This window comes from Manis javanica, chromosome 9, assembly GCF_040802235.1.
Source record: "Manis javanica isolate MJ-LG chromosome 9, MJ_LKY, whole genome shotgun sequence".
Taxonomy (NCBI): Eukaryota; Metazoa; Chordata; class Mammalia; order Pholidota; family Manidae; genus Manis; species Manis javanica.
In genome coordinates, this window is record NC_133164.1 from 58,310,065 (window position 1) to 58,325,694 (window position 15,630).

Here is a 15,630-nt window from a genome sequence, read left to right on the forward strand (position 1 = left end):
AGACAAAGAAGGACATTACATAATGATAAAGGGGTCAGTCCAACAAGAGGATATAACCAATATAAATATCTATGCTCCCAACACAGGAGCACCTACATATGTGAAACAAATACATAGTTAAAACAGGAAATAGAATGCAATGAATTCATTCTAGGAGACTTCAACACCCCACTAACTCTGAAGGACAGATCAACCAGACAGAAAATAAGTAAGGACACAGAGGCACTGAACAGCACATTAGAACAGATGGACCTAACAGACATCTACAGAACTCTACACCCAAAAGCAGAGAAACACACATTCTTCTCAAATGCACATGAAATATTTTCAAAAATAGATCATATACTAGGCCACAAAAAGAGCTGCAGTAAATTCAAAAAGACTGAAATTGTACCAACCAGGTTCTCAGATCACAAAGGTCTGAAACTAGAAATAAATTATGCAAAGAAAATGGAAAATCACACAAACACATGGAGGCTTCACAACATCCTCCTAAATAAGCAATGGATCAATGACCAAATAAAAACAGAGATCAAGCAATATATGGAGACAAATGACAACAATAATTCAAGACCACAAAATCTGTGGGATGCAGTGAAGGCCATGCTAAGAGGAAAGTATATTGGAATACAGGCCTACCTCAGGAAAGAAGAACAATCCCAATGAGCAGTCTAAACTCACAATTAATGAAACTAGAAAAAGAAGAACAAATGAAGCCCAAAGTCAGTAGATAAATAAAATTGAAAGGAATAAAACAATAGAAAGAATCAATGAAAGCAAGAGCTGGTTCTTCGAGAAAATAAACAAAATAGATAAACCCCTAGCCAGACTTACAAAGAAAAAAAGAGTCTACACATATAAATAGAATCAGAAAGGAGAATGGAAAAATAACTACAGATACCACAGAAATACAAAGAATTATTACAGAATACTATGAAAATTTATATGCTAACAAACTGGATAACCTAGAAGAAATGGACAACTTTCTAGAAATATACAACCTTCCAAGGCTGATCCAGAAAGAAACAGAAAATCTGAACAGACCAATTACCAGCTACGAAATTGAACTGGTAATCAAAAACCTACCTAAGAACAAAACACCTGGACCAAATGGATTCACCACTGAATTTTATCAAACATTTAGTGAAGACCTAATACCCATCCTCCTTAAAGTTTTCCGAAGAGTAGAAGAAGAGGGAACACTTCTGAACTCTTTCTATGAGGCCAGCATCCCTCTAATACCAAAACCAGGCAAACACCCCACCAAAAAAGAAAATTACAGACCAATATCCCTGATGAACATAGATGCAAAAATACTCAACAAAATATTAGCAAACCAAATTAAAAAATACATCAAAAAGATCATCCATCATGATCAAGTAGGATTTATGCCAGGGATGCAAGGATGGTACAACATTCGAAAATCCATTCAACATCATCCACCACATCAACAAAATGAAGGACAAAAATCACATGATCATCTACATAGATGCAGAAAAAGCATTTGACAAAATTCAACATCCATTCATGATAAAAACTCTCAACAAAATGGCTATAGAGGGCAAGTACCTCAACATAAAAAAGACCATATATGACAAAACCACAGCCAACATCATACTTAACAGCGAGAAGCTGAAAGCTTTTCCTTTAAGATTGGGAACAAGACAAGGATGCCCACTCTCCCCACTTTTAATATAGTACTGGAGGTCCTAGCCATGACAATCAGACAACACAAAGAAATAAAAGGCATCCAGACTGGCAAGGAAGAAGTTAAACTGTCCCTGTTTGCAGATGACATGATATTTTACATAAAAAAACCATAAAGAATTCACTCCAAAACTAGTAGATCTAATATCTGAATTCAGCAAACTTGTGGGATACAAAATTAATACACAGAAATCTGTTGCATTCCTATACACTAACGATGAACTAGCAAAAAGAGAAATCAGGAAAACAATTCCATACACAGTTGCATCAAAAATAATAAAATACCTAGGAATAAACCTAACCAAAGAAGTGAAAGACCTATATGCTGAAAACTATAAGACACTCATGAGAGAAATTAAAGATACCAATAAATGGAAACACATTTCGTGCTCATGGATAGTTAGAATTAATATTGTCAAAATGGCAAACCTGTCTAAAGCAATCTACAGATTCAATGCAATTCCTATCAAAATACCAACAGCATCCTTCAGTGAACTAGAGCAGATAGTTGTAAAATTCATATGGAACCACAAAAGACCCTGAATAGCCAAAGCAATCCTGAGAAAGAAGAATAAAGCTGGGGGGATTATGCTCCCCTACTTCAAGCTCTACTACAAAGCCACAGTAATCAAGACAATTTGGTAATGGCACAAGAACAGACCCATAGACCAATGCAACACACTAGAGAGCCCTGACATAAACCCAACCATATATGGTCAATTAATATATGATAAAGGAGCCATGGACATACAATGAGGAAATGACAGCCTCTTCAACAACTGGCGTTGGCAAAACTGGACAGCTACATGCAAGAGAATGAAACTGGATTATTGTTTAACCCCATACACAAAAGTAAACTCAAAATGGATCAAAGACCTGAATATAAGTCATGAAACCATAAAACTTTTAGATGACAACATAGGCAAAAATCTCCTGAATATAAGCATGAGCAGCTTCTTCCTGAATGCATCTCTCGAGCAAGGGGAACAAAAGCAAAAATGAACACATGGGACTACATCAAACTAAAAAGTTTCTTTACGGCAAAGGACACCATCAACAGAAGAAAAAGGCATCCTACAGTATGGGAGAATATATTTGTAAATGACATATCCAACAAAGGGTTAACTTCCAAAATATATAAAGAACTCAACACCCAAAAAGCAAATAACCCAATTAAAAAAAAGGGAAGAGGATATGAAAAGACAGTTCTCCAGAGAAGAAATTTACATGGCCAACAGACACATGAAAAGATGCTCCCATTATTAATCATCAGGGAAATGCAAATTAAAACCAAAATGAGATATCACCTCACACCAGTAAGAATGGCCAGCAATGAAAAGACTAAGAACAACAAATGCTGGCGAGGATGCAGAGAAAGGGGAACCCTCCTACACTGCTGGTGGGAATGTAAGCTAGTTCAACCATTGTGGAAAGCAATATGGAGGTTCCTCAAAAAACTCAAAATGGAAATACCATTTGACCCAGGAATCCCACTCCTTGGAATGTACTCAAAGAATACAACTTCTCAGACTCTAAAAAACATATGCAGCCCTATGTTTATAGCAGCACTATTTACAATAGCCAAGATATGGAAGCAACCTAAGTGTCCATCTGTAGATGAATGGATAAAGAAGATGTGGTACATATACACAATGGAATGCTATTCAGCCATAAGAAAGAAACAAATCCTACCATTTGCAACAACATGGATGGAGCTGGAGGATAATATCATGTTTAGTGAAATAAGCCAGGCGGAGAAAGAGAAGTGCCAAATGATTTCCCTCATTTGTGGAGTATAACAACAAAGCAAAACGGAAGGAACAAAATAGCAGCAAACTGACAGACTCCAAGAAGGGTCTAGCAGTTACCAAAGGGGAGAGATGTGGGAGGGCGGGTGGGGAGGGAGATGGGTCTTGAGGAGTATTATGTTTAGTACAAATGGTGTGGGGGGGTCACGGGGAAAACAGTGTAGCACAGAGAAGGCAAACAGTGAATCTGTCATATCTTACTACACTGATGGACAGTGACTGCATTGGGGTATGGGTCGGGACTTTATAATATGGTTAAATGTAGTAACCACATTGTTTTTTTATGTGAAACCTTCATAAGAGTGTATATCAACAATACCTTAATAATTTAAAAAAATAACACAGACTCTTTCTCTGTAATTTCCCAACTGCCACCACCCTAGGTTCAGCACACCCCATATCTGGACCAATGTAATAGCCTCTTAGGTCTCCCTGCCTTAGATGTTCCCTCTCCTCTGACCCAAATCACACAAGAAATCCTCTTGGAATTCTTATGTACTTCAAACAGTGTAGCACAGAGAAGGCAAACAGTGAATCTGTGATATCTTACTACACTGATGGACAATGACTGATTGGGGTATGGGTGGGGACTTTATAATATGGGTAAATGTTCCCATATTCAAACCTTCAGTGACTTCACATAAGATAGGTGGTTTCCCAAAGTGCACAAAACTTATTAAAAATATCTAAAAGTTCTTGCCTAGTAAGGCATTGCGGAAGTGCTTAAATTAAACAAGAACGAGCAGTTAACGTTTATCTAAACTCTGTTGGACTGTTCTAACCTCCCCTCCCACCAGGGAATACCAGATAGCTTTATGGGACACCAGAGCCTTCCTTAGTTTGGCTTCTACTACACTCAGCCTTCTTTCAAATCACTTTTGCTCACAAACCCTGTGTTCCAATAAACAGGTGTACTCACTGCCCCTCAGTGTCTTTATTAACAAAGTCCTTATTTGGGAATGTTCTTTCCTGTCTCCCTGCTCTAGAAATCATCCCAATTTTTAAGGCCCAGATTAAACACCCCTAAGGTAAGAGTCTCTTGCTCACCTGAGCTCTTGCAGCACTTCCTGTCCACACCACTTTAGCCTGGCCCTGTTATCCTTCCAGGTGGATGTGTTTACTATTTAGCTAGACTGCAAGTCCCCAGTAGGCTGCATCACTGGCTTTTCTTTCTAAGCACCCAATATGGGGTCCTCCTAAATATAATTCGTAGGTCATTTTATTGACTGGTTGGGAAATACTCAACAATAGAGCAACTGAGGTGAGGGTTGGGTAAGACCCCACTGATCAAGGCTAGCAACTGAAGGTGAGAGCTGCTCCTCTACTGCCTGCTTTAATTAAATGTTTCCAACTGAGGGAGTACAGCCACCATAAAACCTGAAGACTGCTGCAGTGGCTTGACTCACTGGCTGAGACACATCCTTTACATGTACCGCCCAAGGAGTTTCACTGACTTATTTGACAGTAGCTCTTAGCTCTTGCAAACACCCCAGAAGTGCTAGAAAAGGCTACGATGCACCACAGCACTGAGCCTGGATGCTGCAGCCCAACAGATGCAGGCTTGATTCCTAGGCTGTGACGATGGAATTGTCCTGAGCTTCTGGGAGACTCAGTTTCAGCCCACTACAAGATTAGGACAAGAGAATTAAATGATAAAATGTTAAGCACCAAGCACAATGTTTAGTGAACAAATGGTAGCACAGCAACAGAGGCTTCTTATTATTACTACTCAGCATCTTAAGTGACGAAACCTCCTTTATGTAGACTGTATGATCTGTATGATTAGAAACTTCTAAATATCAATTCAGATTAGTAAGACCTTTTCTACTTGCATGGTTAATTAATTGGCTCAAGCCTCTAATATATATGCTTTGCAAAAGAACCTTGCCCACAGGGGGAAAATGGTTAATACTATTTGGCTGCTTAATAAGCATGTTCTTCTCAACAAATAAAGGAAAAGGGGGAAACAAATAGAATACATACATTTATTGAAAGAAAAGTGCACCTACTGTTACTGAGACAGGGACTGTGGGCGTAGTCAGAGTAGGGTGAGCACCTTCGGAAAAAAAAACAGGGTGGAATATTTGCAGAGGAATGTAACTACATGCAAGGAAACCTCCTACTAAAACTCTGGGTTAAACATTCAGCTCTAGAATCATTCTCAGTGACATCAGCTGGTGTACCCCAGATAAAGAAGAGTAGCACATGTTTATTTTATGCTAATCATTTATAATCATGTGTAAGATTCACTTTGATATGCTAAAAGGCCTATAGCTATGTGCTGTCTTTCCTCCTTCAGATCTAATGAGGTGATTTTGCAAACTGGGCAAACTAATTTAGCATGCAAGCCCAGCCATAACACAGTAAAAGGCGAGAAGGATTCCACCTTAAAGATAAGATTACACTTGTCTTGCCAATGGGTTTCCGCCCCAGGCAAGTTTGCTATGGATTCAGTGTGACCAAAGAAATGGACGCAAAACGTTCTTTGGGGTGAAAGGGTTATACCCAACATTATTTCCAGGTGGCAGGTCAGTCACTAGAATCCCACTCACTCAGAGCAAGTCTGCATGCAGCAAGCCAGTTTCTGCCTCTGGGCCCCTCTGTCTGCACAGCCGTCCTCTGGGCCTCTCTGCACAGCCATCCCACACAGCCATCCTCTGGGCCTCTGCCCTCGGTGCTGCCACCACTCCAGCCTCTGCTCTGCTCTCCCGCAGCCTTGCAGCCCTGCCACCATGTCACGCCCAGAACACTGGCCGGAGCCCTTTTTATAGTCAAATTGCCCACAGGTGTGCAGTGGGCCAGTCAGCCAGGGCCAGGTGAGAATCCTGGCTACAGGAACTCATTTTATCCACAGTACTTAACTTACTCTTTAGCAAACAATGCCTCAGCCCACCTTGGGGGCTGAGCAGGTGGCCTTGTTTAATATGTCCCTAGACCAAGATGCTGGTATGGTGGTGGGGGAGGGGGGGGGTATCAACAAGAGCAAGAGGTTACTTATATCAAGTTTATTGTAGATATCCTAGGACCAATTAATAAGTCCACACCCCTAAGCTTTTTTTTTCATGTTTTCAGAAAATCCTCATCTGCCTATAAAACCCCCTAGACAACACACCACCCCAGACTCTCTTGTCCCTTCCTAACGTGAGCCGGGAGCTCTGTCCTTTCACTTCATCTCTACATAAAAGCCTGTACTCTGCTCTCCTACCTTGAGTGTTTGTGAAGCTCATTCTTCAGCTTCGTGAACAAGAACCCGGCATCATTATCATCGGCCCTCCTACTTTACACCAAAAGGGAGGGTAGCAACACAGTGCATTTTGAATGGCTCAGTGTCCTGGGAAAGACATGAGCTCAGAGTCAGAGTGGCTGTAGAGCCCAAGTTATTTAAACTCTTATAATCCCTTTTTATGCTGTTAAGAAAAAAAAAGGAGGGGAGCAGGATATAAGGTGGTAATCATCTCACAGGCTTGTGGTGGAGAGTAAAGGAAATCAGCTACCCAGCACATGCACATTAAAAATGGTTTCCTTCTGTGACTAAAAGTATTTAGCAGCTGCTGTAGGAACTACAGAGCCTGGCCTGGGGCCCACCGTTCAGCTGAGAAGTTGCCTATCCATGAAACTACAAACAATTCCCAAATAACATCACAGTGTGGCACTGACTACAAGTGCTCTGGGGAGTAAGAGAAAACACCTGTGGGCTCTGCAGGGCACGTATTTAAAGAAAAATGGGATTTAGCTAGGCCACATCAGCTTTGGATTTGTCAAAGAAATGGAATACATGAGGCAGAGGGAAACACTGTGCTCATGTGCAGGCCTTGGCTGGAAACGAGAAGACCGGAGAGGACACAGTAGTCAGGGGACCTAAGTGAACACCCAGGAAACCGGGGAACAGAGAGCACAAGGTCTGCTGGAACAGTAGTGTAAGTCTGAAATCAAAGGCCGGGGAGTTTAGATTTGCTGTGATAGGCAAATGAGAAACAGCCTGTAACTAGGGCCATGATGTGATGAAAATGATTTTCTTAATATGGCAAGAGTCTAAAAAATAGTTTGGGAAGGAAAGTAAGCTGGTGAAGGCCAATGGGTGTGCCGAGGTCACACCCAAACCATGTTTCCAAGAAAGAATCAGGTGGCCTTTGATCGGTGCAGGGAAAAGAGAGGAGCCCAAGATGGCCCCGGGAGTGGAACTCGGAGAAAAGCCAGCTGGCAGTGCAGGAGGAGGGGCCGCGCTGGGATAGCGGCAGGATGGGGACCCCACACACAGATAACTAAGCAGTTAATAAAAGAAAAAAAGGCCTTCTACATTTTAATACTTTAGTTATAAAGCTATCTGGTATTCCCTGGTGGGAAGGGAGGTTAGAACAGTCCAACCGAGTTCAGAAAAGCGATAACTGCTCTTGTGCTTGTTTAATTTAAGCACTTCCGCAATAACTTACTAGGCAAGAACTTTTAGATATTTTAGTAAGTTTTGTCACTTTGGGAAACCACTTTAATGATAGCCTCTCTTTTCTATGAAAGATGTAACTGCTTGGAACATAGTAGTGTCCTTCTATGCTAAACTACCCCATACTAGGCAATCGATAGGACTAAATTTCTACATTCACTTCTGAAATGTTTATTGTTAGCCTCCACGGAAGGGGAATAACCTCTGCCAGTACAGGAGGCAGGACCACTGCTTCCTGGAAAATGGTTTGAACAGATACATTAAAGGTTTAGGATGTGGAAGGCTGGCGAAGGCTGGCCCTCCCTGAGGGTGACCTCATGGCAGTTACCTGGGGCACCCAGCACCACATGGTAAGGCAGGGTTGGGGCACGGGCTGAGCTGCCTGCAGCAGCCGCTACGGGAACAAGAGCAGGGAGAGCGTCGAGGGAACCTTCAGGTCTAAGCTTGGGACCCAAGCAGCTGCCAAGGAGCCCTGCCATTACCTAAGGGCATCTGTTCTTAAATCTGATTCATACCAAGAAGCACATTTGGAAGCTCAGATTTTCCAGTCTTATATACAACAGACGGTGACTATAAACTGAGCTAACCTTTACTGTCAGAATGTCTGGCACATTTCATACTTAATGTTGTAGCCACTCTTCTCATGTTAATTGAAATATAGTTGATAGACAGTAATACATTGGTTTCAGGTGTATAACTTGGTGATTTCGCAGTTAGATACATTATGAAATGCTCACCATAAGTGTAGTTACCATCTGTCACCATACAAAAGTTATTACAAAATTATTGACTATATTCCCTATTCTCTACTTGCTTATTTATTTTATAATAGGATGTTTTGTAGCCATTCTTAAGGGGAACAAATTACTACACATTCATATAGTAAAAAGGTTTTGTGTCATCTCAGCAAAATGAACTGCCACAACTAAAAGGCTCAGTGGCTGTGAAGTACTAAAAATGGAAGAGCAGAGAGAGAGAAGAATGTAACCCAGAAAACCTGAGGAGAGAAAAAACGTAATGGATGAGAGAGAGTATTAATGGAGAAGAAATCATGATAATAAAAGGCCCAGAACTGGGATTTCTCCTGGTTAGGTTAGAAGCTGGCCAGTTACCTAAAAAAGTAAAAAAAATTACAAAAATTCAAGGTGAAGTTAGCTGTAAGTCAATTTAACTTCACTCAGAATTTAATGGAACTTTAAGAACAATGACATGAATGTTGGTAAATCAAAGTATCGAAATAACTTCAGCAAGACTGGGAAAGACTGGATTAGAAAGGAGAATAATTTTAATCACTTAAATGACTTTTACTTGAACATAAATTGTGGACAAATATTAGGATTCTTCATCATAAATAAATCTCTATGGAAAGTTTTCAAAAGTTTTCCTTGGGTTATTGGCTTGAGCAAATAATCCAACCTAGATTTTTACTTTCTACTTCTGTGGACAGGTAACCCAGACCTGAAGATCTGCCCCACCCCACATTCAATCCTGTTGTTTCTAATTACTCAGACTTCCCTGTGAGGGGCCCCAAAAGGGTCAGAAGTGAGTTCCTGAGAGACAAGTCATGATGTATCTGGGAAGTTTCAGTCAGTGAAAAGGGTGGGTACATGGAGAACAAGTTCCAGCAGATTCAAATTCCTCCCTTGCAATATTTGTGTGATCAAGAGCCTGCAAACTCAGAAATTACCACATGAAATGGAAGCACTGAAGACTGAGAAAAGCAGGAATATCTCATATAAAACATTCATCCCTGGTATTTGTAGCCAAAATAATGTTTATGTGGACAACAGCAAATGCACATGTCTATAGAGCTTTTCCACTTTTTTTCATTTATAATTCAAAGGTTGAAAAAGTTAAGTTTTTTTTAAGTTTGTTAAAAGAACAGTAAAACAACAGAGAAGTTTCACATACTAGCTTGGCACTCACATAGCCTCCATGCCCTCCTTCCCTGACTCTTTCTCTTGCTCCCACCAAGGCTACCCTACAGTCCATCTGCCCCCATGGTCCTATAGCCAGCAACCCGGGTGCTTTCTCCAGGACTACCATGGACCAGCAGTGTGGTGCAGGTTGCGGTGCAGATGGCAATGGATTCTGTAAGCCCAGGAACGATAAGTGTGGCAGCACCATAAAAAAGGTACCTAATATACAAATACGCTGTTTTTATTTCAATGTTAACATTATCTCATCTCTTAACACTTTTTTGTTGTTTTGTTTAAATACTAAGGGTCCCTACTGACTGGATTTGCTAACCTGAGGCATTTTTGTGCTTACTCAAAACCTCAGGACTGTCCCCTCTCTTTTCACTGAGTAGCTCTGAACTACCTTCAAAGAAATGCAGACATGGCTGAGAAGAAGCAGTTCATGCCCACAGCTCTTGACCTCCATTATTTCTCTTCCTCCCCACTTTGTAAGGGGTCCAGAGTCTTATTCTAAGATTTGGGGGGGAAAACAAAAACAGGTTTTTATAACCTATTTAACATAGGTTAAGTAAAATTAGCATGGTTTACAATTCTCAGATGAAAATCAAAGGGGTTGAAAATGACAATTTGGTTCTTCATTTTCACTGTTAAATATTCCAACAAAAAATATAAAAGAATTGCATGCAAATGCAAATAAATCTCTTTATCCTTATATTTATTTTTAAATCAGATGTAACAAAAATTAATATGTAAAACAGAAATGAAAATAACAGTATTAATTTCTACAATGATTACAACCCTGTTTTAATAGAAAAGGTAATGAAATGTTTTTCCCCATACTACTGTGTCAAGAAATGAAGAGTAAAAGGCAGTGATTTGACTACATTTGAGAAATTCAAAAGGCCTTCAAAAATAGTACAATAATTTAGCAAAAATTCCAGATATGCTAATTACTTAACACAATCTTGCAAACATGCACAAAATTAAGTCCTAATTTTCTAACCATTTTACTCTTCCTCATGGTGACTGCTTGGGAGTTGAAGTAATGCAACAGTCCTATCCTTTTCAATTGGCCAGATTTATAAGTAGCCCAAGGGAGTGGCTTTATATCCCATTGAGGTACTTTTGTTTTCCTAAGCCTGAGATTTCAAATGTTATCAACTTTCTCTTAAGAATGGAAAACAGAAGGGGTTGGGGAGGATTGGTGGGAAGGGAGGGATAAGGAGATTAAGGGGCATTATGATTAGTATACATAATATAGGGGAGGGCACAGGGAAGGCAGTATACACAGAGAAGCCAAGTAGTAACTCTATAGCATCTTACTAGGCTGATGGACAGTGACTGTAATGGGGTGTGTGGTGGGGACTTGATAATAGGAGGAATGTAGTAACCACAGTGTTGTTCATGTGAAACCTGAGCATAAGATTATATATCAATGATACCTTAATAAAAAATAAAACTAAAAACAAAACAAAACAAAAAGAATGGAAAACAGAAAATAATAAGAAGGTGGAAACAAGGTAATTTGTGAGGGATAAAAATAATGCAGAACAGCTGCTATAGGTGTAGTCATTGTAGTCTTTGTACAACAGCTATTGGAGGAGGAGATGAAATATGGGTAAGTTAAATAGAATATTTAACATACAGTAAACTCCTTGGCAATTCAAAAGCCAATTTTAAAAGGAATGAATGCTATAATTAAAGAATATTCTAGTATGAGCTATAAATTCCCCACAATTTTCTATCATACTAAGTTTTGTTTAATCACTAAAGAACACTGAAGATACTTTGAAAACGTACATATTACCTGTCCTTTTCCACCACGACAGGAGTAGGATAGGACTGGTTACTTTTATTGCCAGTGCCCAACTGGCCATAAGAATTTGCACCCCAAGCATACACTTGGCCTTCATCTGTTAATACTAATGTATGTGCGTAGCCACAGGCAGCCTGGAAAGAAAAAACAAATCCACTCAGGCCTTACAAACCAGACAAAATGTGCTTTCACAAGACAGGTTAAGTGTGAAAAATGAAAACAAAAAGGAAGGTGCAGGCTGCCCAGAGAGGCATGAAATGAACTGCACTCTGCATAACTCCATGGCCCCATGTGCGGACAGACCTGCCATCAGGCCGGTGCCAGCCCTTGCCTGGCACGGGTCCAGTCTGTTCAGCTTTCATGTGGATCCATGATGCTCACAGAAATCAAAGGTGTGATGTAAGAAACAGAGACTTTCATTTCTTAGGAATTATTTTCTTTTCATTATAAAACATGTTCAATGTGAAAAAAATAAAGAAAAGCATAAACATAAAAGTAATCTCAAGGTCAGGGCTTTTTTTCTATTTATATATAGATACAGAGACATGCATCCACAGCTTTTTTTTTTTAATGATCATACTGTATAAGCAGTTTTGTCTCTTTTTGTTTAACATTATATATAGCACTATCCAACACCATTAAAATCCTTTGTAACCATAGCCATTCAACTAGATTCAGCGTAATTTACTTATCAACTTATTGTTTGGTTAGAATTATGCTACATCTATTATTTATTAAAGTTATTGATTTTCTACTTTTTCTTTTCTTTCTTTTTTTGCTTTATCTTCTCCACTAATTCTGTAAATGACTCTCTTTGGTTCCTTAAGATAATCCCCTAGGGGTACAATTACAGATCAAAGCGTGTGAATAGTTTTAAGGCTCTTGATACATACTGCCTAAGTTTCCTTGGAAAAGACTGGAACAATTTACTTCCCAGCAGCTGTGGATAAGTGTGCCCCAGAAATACTAATTTTCTGATGATGAACACCTACCACTTTGTTCATATAAAAGAGCTTTAACTTTTACTTCAGTGAAGATACCCGAACAGCTACATGTCTGTCCTGCTAAGAAAGCTGTGTCTTTATACACTGGCTCTTTGTCACTGAAGACTTTGTTTCACACTATACCTTAACCACAGACGTACCCGCTGAACACGGATGCCTTGCAAAGCTGCCACTCGGCAGGGGGTTGGCTGGTTGCCACTACTACCAAGTCCGAGCTGCCCGTTGCCGTTGTAGCCCCACACATAGACCTGAGAGAAAAGGAGAGACTCAGCATCCGCCAAAGATGAAAAGCAATCACACTCTGTTGTGAGACGCATGGCACAATGGTCATGACACTGACAAGGCGAACCGGTTCTTTTCTTTTTTTTTTAACAGTGCAAGAGTGGTGCTGAGAAGGCACCTCTCATATTTATTGATCAAATGGTTGTTAACAACAATAAAATTTTGTATAGGGAACTCAATGCACAATCATCAATCAAGTCCAACTCTCAACAGTCTCCAATCTTCTGAAGCATAACGAACAAGTTCTCACATGGTGAACAAGTTCTTACATGGTGAACAATGCAAGGGCACTCATATCACAGAAACTGTTTCTGTTTTGACCACGAATCATGAACTATAAGCAATCAAGTAAAGACCTCAGGTAAAGACTTCCCCTTCTGAAAATGAAAAGAAACATACCCTGATTTCAGATATGATTATTCATATGATTTTTATACTTTATATGTGAATCCCACACAGGGCTTCCCACCTCACAGGCTGGGTAGCTGCCCCAGCTCCATCCATCACATCCTCAGCCACTCAGCTGGAAGGAGGGAAAGGGAGAAGCACCCAACTCCCTTTAAAAGGATACGGCCCATTTCTACTCCCCAGAACTTTGTCAAATGGCCACAGCCAAAAATACTGGGGAAGGTCATTTTACTGCCCACATTCCTGGTAAAAAATGCAGGGTCCTGTTATAGAATTGGGAAAGAATGGACACTGAGGCACAATGAGCTGCCTGCCAAAAAATGTCAGTCTCTGCTATAAAAGATGGGCAGATGGGAATTGTTTTAAGTGAGAAATTATTTTCTACTGAAAATGGCCTGGGGAGGTTTCATGAAAGGTACATTTGGGTTGGACCTTGAATATTTTTTTTTTAATTTTTTATTAAGGTATGATTGGTATACACTCTTATGAAGGTTTCACATGAAAAAACAATGTGCAAACCGGTTCTTTTCAACAGCCTGTGGAATAAAGTCCTTACCTCCCCAGTGTTCACCACTGCCACTGAGCACATCTGCCCACATGTTATGTTCACAGCTGCTTTATTCTGTAAACAACTGGTGACTCTTCGAGGAATTGGCTGATTAGCCGTTGATCCAGATCCTACCTGCCCGGAGTTATTATAACCCCAGGCAAATACCTATTTGAAAGAAAATATCAATAAATGAAACATGCTAATTTGTAAAATGTCCCACTTGGCAAACATGTGCTCATGGCACCTCAACTTTGCTCTGCAAGTGCTTGATGTCCATGAACTCTCACAACATAGGCAGAGGAGTTTTTGTAAAATTCATTCTTACAAATATATCACTTTATAAAACTACTTTATTGGTATTATCTACACAAACAGCAATAACAATTATCAAATACCATACAATACCTATAAAAATATCTACCTTGCCTCAGCTATATTTTCCAGCATTTAGGGATTTTTCTTTTCACAAATAATCCCCTTGAGTATAGCAATATAGAAGAAATATCACACTCTTTTAAATTTTGCAGTCATAGAAATTCTGACTACATAAAAGTATACACTTCATAACATAAACATAAACATCATGACTATGAATTGCGAACAAGAATAAGACTGAATTTGAGGGAAGCAGTTATTTTAATCAGATGATCATATTTCCAGGACTGCTATAGAAATCTATATAACCTTACTGAAAAAAATCTGAGATTTATGCTGACTGTTCTCACCTCTCCATCAGATGTTAGCACCAAAGAATGGTAAGACCCACAGGCAACTTCAATGACTTGTTTGTTTGACAAATTAGTAGAGATATGACAGGGCACTAACGCATGATTAGTTGTCCCATTGCCCAGCTGGCTGTAAGCATTATGACCCCAGGTAAAGACTTCCCCTTCTGAAAATAAAAAGAAACATACCCTGATTTCAAAACATTTCCCTGATTATATGAAAATATACAGTGTACACTTCACAAATGAAAACTAAAAATTCACATGTAAAAGCTAATCAACTTCCCTAATTCCACCAAATTCATTTTATAAAGAATACATTTGGGAAGTATAAGCTACATTCTATCTCAAAGCAACACGATGAAATTTAAGTGGACTCAGACTTAACAGATGGAAGATGGGTTTTTAATAAACAGCAGAAAAAGGCCACTAAGAGTAATAGAAGAAAACACTAGATTTTAAAGTCAAAAGGTTGTAAGGTCATTTAACTTCTCTGGGCCTTAATTTCCTACCTATAAAATGATCATCAAGTTAATTTTTTAAATCTTTGTCATGTAGTATTTATTGTGCAGTATAACATATGTTCAGAAAAGTTAATAATACATATGCACAGTTTTAGAAAGAATTATAAAGCACACACCCATGTGTTACCACTCAGGTCAACAAATGTAACGTGATCAACTAAAAAGCCCCCAACATATACATCTTGCATGATGAAATTTATTTGCTCCTGTTATTGAATTTTCAATAAATGGAATCATACAGTATATACTCCTTTCATCTGTATTTTTACCATATTGTCTCTTTGTGCTATATTCCAGATAATTTCTTCTGATCTACCAGTTTATTAATTTTCTTTCACTGTGTCCAAACTACGGCAAAACTTGTCCACTAAGTTTTTCATTTTGACAGTTATATGATTTATTTGGTTCTTTTTGAAATCCCCAATCCCTGCAGGTATCTTTAAGTTCAC

General features: G+C 39.3%; 1 protein-coding gene across 10 annotated transcripts in view; it reads right to left on the reverse strand.

Moving 5' to 3' along the window:
• The window catches only part of RCBTB2 (RCC1 and BTB domain containing protein 2), a 112,767-nt gene that overhangs the window by 32,018 nt on the left and 65,119 nt on the right, over positions 1-15,630 (reverse strand). For all 10 annotated transcript variants that reach the window (XM_036996529.2, XM_036996530.2, XM_073212656.1 and 7 more), the window contains 4 exons: positions 14,658-14,824; positions 13,939-14,097; positions 12,833-12,940; positions 11,680-11,822 (listed from right to left, as the gene is read on the reverse strand). In XM_036996529.2, coding sequence (XP_036852424.1) covers positions 11,680-11,822; positions 12,833-12,940; positions 13,939-14,097; positions 14,658-14,824 — 577 coding nt within the window. The remainder of the gene's footprint in view (positions 1-11,679; positions 11,823-12,832; positions 12,941-13,938; positions 14,098-14,657; positions 14,825-15,630) is intronic.